Consider the following 14566-nt stretch of genomic DNA (forward strand, 5'->3'; position numbering starts at 1 on the left):
GGGCTGCAGAGAGGGGAGTGAGGAAGCCAGGGGTCGGGCTCTCTGCACCAGGAATATAGATGCCACAGACGTTCAGAAAAGGCAGAGGGCTCGCTTCTGGGTTCGGGAGGAAGGAGATTCAGCTGGCCTTTGCGATGTATTTGTAATGTCTTCTGAAGTTATAATTGTGGTTTATTTCTCTGCATAAGCTTTGATACAATGGCGAATAGGGTTTACAAACTAACCGTAATAAGAAGAGTGACACTGACAATGAAGAAAACATCGCCTGGGGCGCTTGTCAAAAATACACCTACTGAGAGGCCAGAGGGAACGCGCGGAGGGCAGCAGGGCGGGTCAACTTGCTTCCCAGGCACCTGCCCCTGCTAGCCCGCAGCTTCCTCCAGCCCCGCCTCCCTCGGGCTCCCCGCGCCCGCCAGTGGGCGTGGCCACAGGTCGCCCCGCCCCTCCGCAGGGGTCACATGATCTGTCAGTTCTGGGAGACGGAGGAAAATGGCCGCCGGGCGTGGTGCGGGCGAGTCGCAGAACGCCGGCGTCTCTGCCCTGCCCGTCCTCTGACAGCGCCTGCGGCAGAGCGGGCCCTTTGCGCCCGGGCGGTGGACGCCGTCCTCGGGCAGCCTGTGAGACGGTCAGTGTGGGGGTCGGCTTTGCGGGGTCGCGGGGCGGAGGCAGGGCGAGGCCCGGCGGGGAGGGGGCGAGGCCGGGGCTGCGGGGCCGGCTTTCCGGGGCCTCTGCGCTTGCTGGACCGCAGGATAGGCCTCGGCCGTGCTGCCCCGGGGGTCCGGCTCCCCGGGGCCGAGAGGCGCCTCGGGGCTGGCGGGGGCTGTTAGGCAAACAGTCGTTGTCCTTTCGCGAGCGGCCGCCGGCCCCCGCGCCGCCTCGAGGGCCCCGTGGGCCGGTGCCGCGAAGGCCGGCGTTCGAGCGTTCTTCCCCGGGGCGTCCGGGGGCGAGGTGCGTGGCTTTCTCCCTTTGCTTTCATGGTGGGCTCCATCGCTCCATTGTCCTGTGCGGGCCTTTAAATGCTGACGGATATCAGCAAGCCATTGGTTACGACGCTTCCATGATGTTTTTATAGGGGAACGATTTCTGTCAGCCAGCAAGGTGGGATTAATTTTCTTTCGAGTTGTTTTGACATATGGAAAGGTTTAAACCAATGAGAATTATTTTGTTATTAGTAACTGTTTATGGAGCCATCTCTGCCAGCCGCTGGGGGCGCTGGTTAAAAATGTAGCTTTCTTAGCCTTTCCCTCAGATGCCCATTCAGCTGGCCTGGGGTGTGGCTCAGGAATCACTCCTTCGGGTGATTCTGATAGGTTTTGTCACTGCCTGCACTTTGACAACCTGAGGATGAGACATCGAACATTTTTTAAAGCGCTGTAGGGCATCTGATGCAGAGCCAAGGTTGAGAAATGCTGCAGCAAGTTGTGTTCTTTGTTCTCCAGCTTTACCAGCATGGACGCTTCCATCGGAATCAGTTTGGGGTGCTTGTTTGTATGTCAGTTACTGGGCCCACCCCAGACCTACTGAATAGGATTCTCTAGGGGAGAAGCCAAGGGATACGTGTATTGACAAGCCTCCCAAGTAACTCTGATGTACACACGTTTGAGAATCTTTGTTCTACGCTCTGTGTGAATGATTTCCACATCTGTTTTTCCAAATACTGGGTGGATTCTCCAACTTGGTTTTTTTGCAGCACCTCAAATTCAGCCGGCCGCAGCAGCCAGGGCCTCATTCACCCAGCAGGGGTGTTGAGGAGGGAGGGGGTGATAACCATGCAGAGAAAAGTCCTGACTTCCCTTTTTTTGACGATGGCGGCACCATCCTCCTGTCACCTTGCTTGGCCTCTAGTCACGTTTGACCTGTTCTTTTCATCTCCAGTCAGTCACATAGTTTCTTTTATTTCTACATCCAGAATTTCTCTTCTGGATATTTTGGTAGATCAAAGGGTCAAATATGGGAGATTTTATATAGTTCAGGTTCATCTCTCTCATCTCTTTTCTGTCCCCACCAACTGTCCTCTATACTGTGGGCTGTCTGTTTTGGTGATTCCCTGACTCGTATCCAGGGTTCTGATTCTTTGGGTTTTTCTGACCGCATACACTGCTGGGAGATTAATTTTCCTACGATCATGTGAATGTGCCATCCTTCTCTTCCTGCGTTTGCTCAAGAACTGTCAGTTTCTCTGCTGCTATGTTTGTTAGGGCTGTTTAAAAGGCAAGGAACAAAGACTTACTCTTTTACCTTAAGGAAATTGAGATTTATAGGACTGAATAAGAATCAGGATCCGGGCAGCTCCACCTTCTGCATCTCTCAGTGACCACATTTGTTTTCTTACTTAGGAGGAGTCTTCATCTCTGTTCATATCTGTTGGGTTCCCTCTCTGCTGACTGGCTGTCTCAAAACTGTCATTTGTGCAAGGCCCATAATGACTGTTCTCTGGTTTCTAATTCCCAGTTCTAGAGAGAGGAATCTGATTGGCCTAGCATATTTCTTTGGGCAGTCACATGTCACAGATCATATGTCCATCCCTGGTTATGGCTGGTGGTAGAGAACATGGCTGTTGAGGGTGACAGGAGCTGTGGGCAAAGTCCTACAGAAGAGGCATCTTTAGTACACCTATGCAGTGTATTCAATTTGACGGTTATCTCTGATGTTTCTACTTGCTCTAGACCTGCCTGTAACAGGTTCTGGGGATATAAGAATGAAGGAGAGACGCCCTTATCCTTGAAGAGGCTACAGATCTAACCAACCTCAGTTTCCAGTCTAAACTCTCACTTTTTACTTAAACAGTCCATCCATGCTGTTCATTGTTTCCTGGTTGTACACTACATAGTCACTCAGTCAACACTCTCCATCTGTTTTCATGCTGTTCCTTTTCCCTGATATGCCCTTTGTTCATTCCCACCTACTGGACGCATTCTTCAAGGATCAACACAAAATGATCCTTTCATGATATCCCAGCAGGAGTAGTAACTTCTGTTTGGAAGTCTCATAGTACTGTGGGTTTCTCTAGCACTATTCCACCTTGACTTATAGCATTGATTTATCTGGTTGCTGCAACATTTGCTTTTTGAATCATGTTAGGCAAGTTACTTATATATGAAACCTGTTTTCTCATATGTAAAGTGAGAGATACTGTTTACTTAAGATTACTGGAAAATCAGAGAAGATCATAGATATAAAAGCGTCTCATAAACTGTAAAGTGACATGTAAATGCTATTTTTGTGATGAAGTTCTCTTATGTCTCCTGGTGAACAGTAAGCTTTTTGAAGGCTTGATAGGAATCCACTAAAGGCTGGCATGGGACTTGCACGTGATGCTGCCCTGGAAATATTGGCAGATGAGATCTTGCCCCCTGGGCTTTCTTCATTCACCTAATGTCTGTTGAGCCTCTCCTGTGTTCCTGGAAATGTGTCAGGCACTACGGAAGCAGCAGTGACCAAAGCAGACATGTTTCCTGCCTGGGAACACTGTCACTGCAGTAAAGTGCAGCGGAGCTTTAAGGAAGGGGGCTGTTGGAAGAACCAGGAGAGGAGGAGGAGGAAGAGTAGGGTGGGGCAGAGGAGGAGGCCCTAAGCTGGTCTGGAGCGGGTGGTGGGGTAAGCATCACTGGGCAGCTGACATTTAAAGAGAGACCTGAAGGTGGTCTAGAGATTCACTGGGCAAAAGTGTGTGGCAAGCTGGGGCTGGGAGTGGGGAAGAAGAGCCTGGTTGTTGTGAGGGTGAAGGGGATAATGACAGGAGGATGGGATGTGGGTTGAGGGTTTTTGTTTTAAGATGCGTGGAATAGAACTTGTTTAAAGGATTCATTTAAGAGGGAAAGCGGGGCTAATCAGAAGTGAAGCCTTCGAGGGACATAATCAGATTTACTAGGCAGGTCCAGATCAAACGTGTGATTTATCTTGTGAGAAGCCTGGCTGATGGGAGTCATTTTATAACTATCAGCTGTGGCAGACTTTTCTCCAGTTAAATTAATAAATGTGATGTGACTTATCAAATTCAGTTCAGGAAACATTTATCAGATCTTTAGTATGCACAAGAAACTGTTTTAGGTGCTTCTGAATTTGTGAAGGTAAGACTTGTGAAGTTCCTGAGATTAAGAAACAATAAAGAAGGAAAGGATGAATGAATGTGGAGATGACCAGAATTCAAGGCGTAGAATGTTGATGATCAGCAAAGTCTGCTATAGTATTTACCCACTAAATACACAAAGCAGAGAATGATATAATCAGCCCTCATGTGCCCATCCCCCAGCTCCAACAGCAATGAACAATATTTTGCCAATTTTATTTCAGCCGTTTCCCTCTTCCCTCAACCACCCCCTTCCCCCGCTAGTACTTTAAAGAGACCTGAGCCTCCGTAGGGCAGGAGTAATGTCTTATTCAACTTGGCAGTCATAACCCGTAGCACAGTGCCTTGAAAATTATAGACTGCCAATAAACTGTTATTAGATTGACCCGTCATTGAATTATAGCTGTGTAGAATTGTATGCATTTTCTCTGAATTATATGATAAGAATAGATTACCTTTCCTTAATAGATTAGTTTAAGGGATATCTTTTGGGTAACTTAAAGCAAACCAGCTTCAATTTATAAGATTTTTTTTTTTTACTGTTAACCTTTTCTGCTTAATCTTAGTCTAAAAGAATCTAAATCTAAAGTCTTAATCTTAGTCACTATCTATAGGAGTGATAACTATTTTCTGTTTTGTGTATCTAAAGATGGTACACATACAATCCACATAACGGATTGGGAGAGAGAGGTAACAGGATTTGAAAATCTAAGATTTTCAGTCTTTGTTTTCTTTAACAATTGAGGTCTATGTCCATAGCTACTTTACTGTGCTCATTCCAGTCTTATGTGATGTAGTGAGGAAAATATTTGATCCAAATAAGGGCTTTGTCACACATTTGTGTGTGTGTGTTTAAAATTTTTATTTTACAGTAATTGCAAACTTATAGAAGACTTGTAAGAGTAGTACAAAGAACTCTCTTTTATTCCTTACCCAGATTCACCAAATGCAAAATTAAAATTTAGGTTGCACACAGCATATGTAATTATATTCCTGTTAATTCCATAACCATTTATTGTTGATGTACCAAGCCCTTACTTGGTTGCTGAGGATGAAAAGATGACTAGGATGTGATCTTTTCAAGGATTTCATAGTAAATTAATAAAAACATTATATTGAAATTATGCATGAAGTACAGTCATGTGTCACTTAACAGTGGGGCTACGTTCTGAGAAACGCATTCTTAGGCGATTTCATCCTTGTGCGAACATCATGGAGTGCACTTACACAAACCTAGATGGTACAGCCTACTACACACCTAGGCTCTGTGGCGCTAATCTTATGGGACCACCATTGCATATGTGGACTGTCATTGACTGAAATGTTGTTAGGTAGCACGTGACTGTATAGGTGTGCCAGATTAAACTGTCCAGGACAGGGCAGGAGAGAATCAAGGGGAAGAAGGGAGAAGGAGGTCCCAGAGGAGGTGACCCCTGAGCTGGGTTTTGAAGGAATGTTTTGGTTCATTAGAAAGTTAAAGCTGGGTCAAGTATTCTAGGTAGTTGGATCAGTATAGGCATGCTCGCTCATTCGTAAATATTGGGTATCTACTGTGTGCCAGGCTGTTCTACGTGCTGGAGATTGAGCAGCAAACAAAACAGAGATAGTCCCCACTCTCACTGAGCTACATTTTTGAAGTGAGGTGGAGAACAAGGAGGCAGAGAAAAAAATTAACAAATGGTATATTGAGTGATGCTGAGTGCTATATGGAAGAATTAGGCGCGATTATGAATGGGGAATAAGAGAGGAGGTGATGGCTTTTTTATACTCAGTGGTCAGGGAAGCTCTGATCAGGTGACGTTTGAATGGAAACCCTGCGTGGCCCAAGCAAAATGAAGGAGAAAGAGAGTGGTAGGAGACGAGCTCAGGGAGGTGGAGAAGGGGGAACAGATCCAGCAGCGCTTTGTAGGCCACAGTAAGGATTTGGGGTTTTATTTTTGCGTGAGAGGATGTTTTGAGCACAGGATGGTCATAATAAGACAGTGATTTAGGTGGATCACTCTGGCTTTTGTACGGAGAAAAGGTTGTGGAGGTGGCAAGGACTGCCACCTAGTCCCAGGTGTCAACACCAGGGAGGGCTCTAGGAACTGCATTTTAGGGTCAGTGTTGCTAGAGACTTAAAGGAAAAGAGGAGAAAAGGAGGCTGGAGTTAGAAGGACCATGAGAGAGGCCACAGTCAGGAATGTATTGTGTCATTTCTGGAGGATACAAAAATTAGTAAGTGTTGGGTCACTATTGTTGCTTTGGTGTAGTTTGTAATGGGAGAAAACTTATAGAGTGCATCTACTAACCATTTGGCCTTTTGGTGAAAGCATTTTGAATATACCAAAAAAATTCTGTTAGGCTATTAAATTTGCTTGCAAGTTCTAAAAATGCGCTTACTGTGGCATAAAGATTTTTTTCTAGCTTGCTATTGACTCTTTTTGCCATTTCCAAAAATAATTGACAAGATATTAATTTTCTTGCTAATTGTGCAGAAGAACATACAACCTTATATTCCCATTAGACAAAAAATACTGTGGACAATAGATTATAATGATGCCCATTCATTCAAGAAATATAGTGTCTTCTGTGGGCCAGGAATTGGGCTAGGAATTGGATATTTGGTATAAAACAAAAGACAATAGTCCTCTCTCTTATAAAGCTTATATCCTAGTGGGAAAGACAGTGATTAAAAAGGTAAAAATTTGAAGTTTAGAAAAGTGCTGTGAGGGGAAATAAAAAAGGATCCTATGAAGGAAACAAAAAGGCTCCTATGGTAGAGAATAGTCCAGGTTAGGGGAATCCACTAAGAAAGGGTAGCTAAGATATGTTAATATTCTTTTATGTAAAATAGCTATTAGTTATTGAGTCTGTATGTGTTAAGCGCTATTTTAAGCCCTTTGCTGTAACTATGCAGTTAGCTAAAGATGGTGAAACTTAGAGACAAGGTCAAGAAACTAGTCCAAGGTGATAAAATATTAAGCAGTGAAGTCAGGAGTCAAACCAAGACTATCTGTTTCTAGGGTCCATACTTTCAACCACTACACTAAACTGCACTTTAAGAAAGCCCTTTTGAAGATACAGCATTGAAACTGAAGGTTGGAGAATGTTCGTGGTTTTTGTCTGTGTCCAGATATGATTCCCAAGTGGTCTTGTTTTTGTCTTGACATCATGGTCACAGAGTGATTTGTTTTTGGTGTTCTTTGAATTGTTTACGTTCACATGAGAACATCAAGGTCTACCTGTGCATTCCAGGCCTGTTCCCGATGGTCAGGGGCTGCTTTTCTCTTTCTCAGCCCCTATTATGTAGGCATTGTGCTAGACGTAACGTGGATCCTGCCTCAAGAACTTGTAGTTTAGGGGAGATGTGGACAAGAATAAATAAGGTGGAAAGTTGAGTATGGTATGAGCAGTCTAAGTTTAGATGTATGCACAGGGTGTGGAGGAGTCCCAGAGCAGAGGCGCTGGCCCAGCTTAAACAGCCAGTTAATGAAGGCTTCCAGGAAAAGATAATGTTAGAGCCACGTTCTCGAGGATGAATAGAAGCTATCCAGGCATATGTGTGGGGGATGGGCTTTCTAAGCTCAGGGGGCAGTAAGTGCAAAGGCCTGGAAAGAAGAAAGCACAGGGCAGCCCGGGAGCTGCAAATAGATAAGTCTGGCTGGCGCTGAAAGTGAGGATATGAGTTGGTTAAGTGGGTTTGGGTGGAGGGTGGGAGGGATGGGTCTGGGCAGGGGAGAAAGAGATGAGGTTGGAATGGTAGGATGGGGCCAGATAATGAAGGATCTGCATGCCTTCACTATCAGAATCAAAAATTGAGTTTATGAGTCCTCACTGCTTTCCACAAAACAAAGCTTTTCATTGGAATTGTAGAATTGGATCTTTACAATGGCTTTAAAAGGCTTAAGGACTTCAGTTTCTTGAATAACTTGTGAGTAATAAAGCCATCATCATCTGTTCTCCAAGCAGGAATTTGTGGGGAACTAATGGAAGGATTTTAAGAGCAGTGTTCACTCTTGCTTCAGTGTGGCAACTGGATTGGAGGGGGGAAAAACAGGAGGGAGGAGACACAAGTTGGGCAACTGCCACGTTGATCCAGGTGAGAGATGGTGCAAGAGATGTTTTTAGGACAGGTGTCTAGATCACAACAGTTTCCTCTTTTCTGGAAACAGTGCCAATACTATGTGACCTTGTAACCCCCTGCCAACCCTGTGACTATAGTTGATTGGTTCTGGGTTGGCACCTGACACAGTCTGAGCAATCAGCCCTTTTCTGGGACTTTTGGATTTGGGAACAAAGAACAGTCCGCTTTCTCTGGTTTTAGAAACCAGATTTGGGGCTAGATAGCTGTTGGCAGCCATATTGCCACTTGTACAGAAGAATTTGGTCTGTAATGAAAGTAGAGTAAGCCAATAGAGAATAAAAATTCTGCTGGCATTTGAGGTCCAGTGGCATCCACCTTTCCTACATTTGGTTATGGGAAATAAACTAGCATTCATAAAGTAAATTTTCTGTTTTGCTTAAGATAGTTTAAATTTGTCTCTTGAACCCTTAGGAGTTTTGATTAATGTAGATGGTGAAGGCCTGAAACTAAGGCACTGAGCATGGGGTTGGCTCATCTCAGATATTAGGAGGTAAATTGGACAGAAAATGGTAATTGTTGTACTCTGGAAAGAGCAGTTGATGCTTTGGTAGAGTGGATATGAGGGAGGTGTTCGAAACAAAGGGAGAAAATGCAGCTGTGGGGAGCAGCATGGCAGGTGGGGGCAACTTTGAGTGCTTCAGCTCCGCTGGGCTGTAGGATGGGGTGGGGCTGGTGAAAGAGACAAGCATGGTAGGTGGAGCCAGATCCTGGATGCCTTAATGAGGTCTGAGACTTGATCCTGTAAGAAGTGGGAACAAGCGAAGGTGCTGGATGTTGGTGGTGACTATTAATAAAAATCTCTTACTGGATTCCAATGATAAAAGTATTACATTCTAGGGGCTGGCCCCATGGCCTAGTGGTTAAGTTCGCGCACTCCGCTGCAGGCGGCCCAGTGTTTCGTTGGTTCGAATCCTGGGCGCAGACATGGCACTGCTCATCAAACCACGCTGAGGCAGCGTCCCACATGCCACAACTAGAAGGACCCACAACGAAGAATATATAACTATGTACTGGGGAGCTTTGGGGAGAAAAAGGAAAAAAATAAAATCGTTTTAAAAAAAGGTATCACATTCTAGAAAATTAGGAAGTAAAGTTTCTAAAGAAAATAAAAATTACATTAATGCCATCACCATTTGATCTGTTTCATTTCAGTATTTAAATATGTGTATATTTTAAATAGTTGAGACTCTGTATACCTAGTTTTTTCTTAGTTAATTTTTTCTCCTACTAACAAGCATTTTTCTGTCAATACATTTTTGGAAACCTTTTGATGACTGTGTGTTAGTCTACTGTGTGAACGTATCATAATTTATGTAACCCCTCATCTCTAAGCTTTTTGTTTTTATGAATAAAATTCTGCTATATTTAAAATCTTTGTCCATGTTTCTTGTGTTTTATAATTGATTCCTGAAAGTGAAGTTACCAGATCAAATAATTTTTTTTGAGGATTTTTGAAAGTAAGGCATTATTGAGGTACAATTTACCTACCATATAATTCATCCTTTTTAGTGTCTGGTTTTGAGTTTGACAAAGGTGTATAATTGTGTAAGCACCACCACAGTCAGGATATAGAACAGTCCATGACCTCCCCAAATTCTCTTGTACCCTGCTGTGTTCATCTCCTTCCACCACCTTACTCTCTGACGATCTCTTATCTGTTTTATGTCCATACAGTTTTCCTTTTCTAGAATGTCATATAAATGGAATAATACAGTGCAATAATTTCTGTCTTCTGGCTCCCAAAGATTGACTTCCATTCCACATGCAGAACACATTCACCCCATCCCAAGGCCCCCCAAAGTCTCAGCTCATTACTGCATCAACTCAAAGTCCAAAATCTCATTTGAATCTTGTCAGCTCAAAAATTCCAAATCTCATCATCTAGATCAGATATGAGTGACGCTCTATGTATAGTCCATTCTGAGGCATGATTCCTATCCGTCTCTGAACCTATGAAACGCAAGAAAATGTTATGTACTATAAAGTACAACGAGTGAACAGGCATAGGATCATCAGCTATAGACCTTCCTGTTCAAGAGTGGGGAAAATGTAAGGAAAAAAGGAGTCACCAGTCCCAAGCAGTTTTATTCTCTTAACAGAACAAAAATTTGTAATTTTGATGAACTCTCATTTATCAGTTTTCTTTTTTTAAGGACCATGCTTTTAGTGTTATATCAGAGGAATCTTTGCTTAGCCCAAAATAGTCCATGCTTTCTTCTAGAAGTTTGTGCTTTTAGATATTACATTTAGGTCAGTTTTGGATTAGTGTATGTATTTGGTGCAAGGTATGAGTTAAGGTTTGTTTGTTTATTTCATTTGGATGTCCAATTGAATACCACAAAGTTCCTTCTCTTTTGGAACTTACTTTCTAGTTGTGGTAGATGGACAAGAAACACACAATATGTTGTATTTCAGTGGTGGCGAGCACCATGGAGAACATAAAGCGGAGTGGGGAGGTGAGAGTGCGGGGACTGCTGTGCGTGTGTGTGTGAGGTTGACATGGTCAGGTTAGACTTTCCTCATAAGGTGACTGAGGAAGTGAGGGAGTGACCCATGTGCGTGGTGGGGGGGGGGTGCTGAAATTTAGGCAGACAGCAAAGCTAGTGCAGAGGTCCTGAGGTGGCGCAGTGCTTGGCGTGTTCAGGCAGTGAAGTGGGTGAGGGGGAGTAGTAGGAGCTTAGGTCAGAGGAGTAACCTTGTCACTTAGAGTCATGTAGGCCAAGATAAACATCTCATTTTACCTTGAGTGCTTTGAGAAGCTGTTGGAGAGCTCCGAGCAAGGAAGGCTGTAATCTGACTCAGTACTGCGCAAGGCGCTGGTCTTCCAGCAGCAGTGCCCAGGAGCTTGTTAAAGACGCAGACTTAGGGCCTGCACGCAGACCTGCTGTCAGAATCTCTGAGGGGAGGCTCCAGGCATCTGTGTTTTACAAGCTGTCCAGGTGATTCTGATGCATGTTATGGTTTAAGAAGCTCTGGTCCAACTTATGTTTCAAAAGATCACTGTGGTTGCCTCGTGGAGGACAGACTCGGGGGAAGGCAGAATGGAAGTATGAAGAGCAGTTAGGATTTAGGTGAGGAGTCGCAGTGGCTTGGGCCAGGGTATTGTGATGAGATAGTGAGTAGTAATCAGACATGAAATATATTTTATAGGTAGAATCAAAAGGATTTGCTAATAAACTGAATGTAGAGTGTAAGTGGACGAGATAAGTCATGGATAATTCCAAGGCTTTGGCCGTGGAAGAGTGGAGCTGGAGCTGCCATTGGGTGGAGTGGGGAAGACAGCGGGAGGAGCAGTGGAGCACCTTCTTTCGTTTATGGTGGTGATGTGGAGGAGGCTTCGGGGCATGGATCTGGAGTTTGGGGTTCAGGTGCGTCTTGGGAAGAGAGAGGTGGGCATTTTGACGGCTGAGCTCTGGGGCCTTGTTTTCACTGCTGCCGGTGGAGGTGCATTTGTACAAGGTTAAGGTTAAGAATGATAATATAGTTAGTAGTAATTTAGTTTTTTTCTAATCACAAATTATGTGTATTTTATCTAATCTGGTTTTAACAGGTATTGGAATAAAGCTAATTACAGCTGTCTGTGAAAATGTCAGTTCTGATATCACAGAGTGTAATAAATTATGTAGAAGAAGAAAACATTCCTGCTCTGAAAGCTCTTCTTGAAAAATGCAAAGATGTAGATGAGAGAAATGAGGTAAGATCAAGTTTCTAAAATTAAATTCTTTTCACAAATATTTGTTGACTACTTACTATGTATAAGGTACTGTGCTAAGGATAAAGGTGAGTAAGTAAGAAATATATAGTTCTCGCCCTTGGTAATGTTACCTTTGGTGGTAATTTCTTATAGCTAAAAGTACTTCAGATTCCATATTTTTGGAATACGTTTGAACTTTTTTATAAATGATTGAATATTGAGTTGGGATGTAGGATTGAATTCTTTTTCCAGATGAAATAATCAATATTCAAGAAGTTGATTACTAAAGTCTGAAGTGTTTCTAAGAAGTTTCAGAGAGCTTCTAGATCCAATCTTCCTAGAAATAGATTAACCGGAAAAAATCAGAACTTTCTGAAATGTTTTCTTTAATGGAGCGAAACTGTCTTCCTGAGTTGTTTATTCCACACACCTTGGGATTTTAAAGACCCTCTGCATCTTTAAGAGACAGTTAAATAGGTCGTGTGTTCTGTTTAATAAGACAAGGAAGTATATATTTACCATTTACATTAACTTAGATATGTCTGTTCAACAATACAGGTAAATAAAATGTTGATCTTATTTCATCAGCAGCAGCCAGGCTGCAACATTTTAGGGACTAATAAACTTTTTATATGAGTTTTTTAAGTGGCAAAGTGTATATTTATTTTATAAAACTTAAGAAAAATATTCCTGCTTCTTAAAAGTATATATTTTCAATATAGTGTAATTTTTTGCCAGTGGATAAGATGAATGAGGAATGATTTAGTTTTATACATATGGATGTGTGTGTATATGTGTGTACATATATGTATCTGTGTGTGTAGACATGTAAAGAATTTTATTTATGATTTTTTTATTGTGGGAAAAAACACATAAAATTTACCATCTTAACTATTTTTAGTTGTATACAGTTCAGTGGCGTTCAGTAGTGTTAAGTAATTCGTGTTGTTGTGAAATATCTCCAGAACATTTTCAGATGTGAAGCTCCATACCCTTTAAACAACAACTTTCCATTTCCCCTTCCCCCAGCCCCTGGTGACCACCATCGTACTTTCTGTTTCTATGAATTTGACTACTCTAGGTACTTCATATAAGTGGAATCATACAGTATTTGTCTTTTTTTTCGTGAGGAAGATTGGCTCTGAGCTAACATCTGTTGCCAATCTTCCTCTTTTTGCCTGAGGAAGATTGTCCCTGAGCTAACATCTTGCCAATCTTCCTCTATTTTGTATGTGGGATGCTGTCACAGCATGGCCTAATGGGTGGTGTGTAGGTCCACACCCAGCATCCAAACCCTGGGCCACTGAAGTGGAGTGCACAAACTTAACCACTATGCCACCAGGCCTGTCCCAGTATTTGTCTTTTTGTTAGTGGCTGATTTCACTTAGCATAATGTCCTTAAGTTCATCCATGTTGTAGCATGTGACAAGATTACCTTCCTTTTTAAAGCTGAATAATACTCTGTTGTATGTACCTATCACATTTTGTTTATCCATTTATACACTGATGGACTTGTGGGTTGTTTCCTCCTCTTGCCTATTGTGAATAGTGCTTCTCTAAATATGGGTATGCAAATATTAGAAATGTTTTTAAACTGCTGAATCAAGGAGTATTACTTTATTATTATTATTATTATTTTTGACATAGGGTACCTAATTTCATTGTGTTAACTGTCATTAAGGAAATCTTGATATAAAAATTTTATTATTGCAATAACAATACAATAGCTAATATTTTTATCGAATATTTATGCAAGTATTATGGCAATTATTCTTTATATCTTAGCTCATTTAATTTGAGTAGCAATTCTTTAAAGAATAATGCTGTTATTTATCTCAGTTTACAGATGGATGACTTAATCTCAGTTTCTTTTCCAAGGTTTATCTGGTAAACCCAAATTTGAACCCTGCTTTATTTAACTTCAAACTATAATCTGTTTATGCTCTACTGCCTTGAGTCTGCAGAATAAGTTCATCTAATGCTAATGCCTATATTTTCAGTGTTTCTATATTGAACAAATTATATTTTGATTAGTTAACGTTATTAGACTCTTCTATGATTATGAATAGTCAAGAATTGTTATAAGTAGATAAGAGATAAAATTGGAGATTGTTCATTGTTATAACAGTTGTGTACAGAAATATGTAGTGATTTTGTTAGCATATATTAGCATATTTGGAATAATAAAATGATGCTAGTTTAAAAAGATTGTTTTACTTCATAGTTATTTTCTTTGGGAATACTGAGAAAATATCTTTACTTGGAAGGAGAAAAATAGCATATCAGTAAGCATAAAATTATATTAATCTTATTCCCATAAAGAATGAAGCATATTTGGTATAGAGCTTAACTTGGCATCATGCATTAGGTAGCATTTAATAGGTATTAATGATATTTATATCTAATAGTTAAATATCGTATCCGTTTAAATTGGAGTTTTAAAGTAATAATTTGAAACAACCTGCAATTGTTCACTTATGGCTCATTGTGAAGGTTGGGGAGAAAGTAGCTTTCTCAAGGCCTTTTTATTAGCATTTTGCTTTTATAACTGGTAGAGCTTAATTTTTATAGTATTCTAAAGAGTTGCTTGGACTTTCTTCCCTTCTTTCTTGCCCTTAAAAGTAGAATATTTAATTACGTCGTGTTCATATGTTTTGGTTATCAGTTTTGAAAAGGT

At 41.8% G+C, this 14566-nt stretch overlaps 1 protein-coding gene across 35 annotated transcripts in view; it reads left to right on the forward strand.

Moving 5' to 3' along the window:
* Positions 1-429: 429 nt before the first annotated feature.
* KIDINS220 (kinase D interacting substrate 220) overlaps positions 430-14566 on the forward strand; it is a 117847-nt gene continuing 103710 nt past the window's right edge. For 21 of the 35 annotated variants that reach the window (XR_011526769.1, XM_070574527.1, XM_070574530.1 and 18 more), the window contains exons 1-2: positions 430-625; positions 11746-11889. Coding sequence is in view for 28 of the 35 variants with exons in the window: in XM_070574527.1 (XP_070430628.1) it covers positions 11782-11889 (108 nt within the window). In the remaining 7 variants the exon portion in view is untranslated. The remainder of the gene's footprint in view (positions 626-11745; positions 11890-14566) is intronic. The other 14 variants (XM_070574534.1, XM_070574535.1, XM_070574541.1 and 11 more) reach the window with 3 other exon arrangements.

Source organism: Equus przewalskii, chromosome 14 (assembly GCF_037783145.1).
Source record: "Equus przewalskii isolate Varuska chromosome 14, EquPr2, whole genome shotgun sequence".
NCBI classification, from domain to species: Eukaryota; Metazoa; Chordata; class Mammalia; order Perissodactyla; family Equidae; genus Equus; species Equus przewalskii.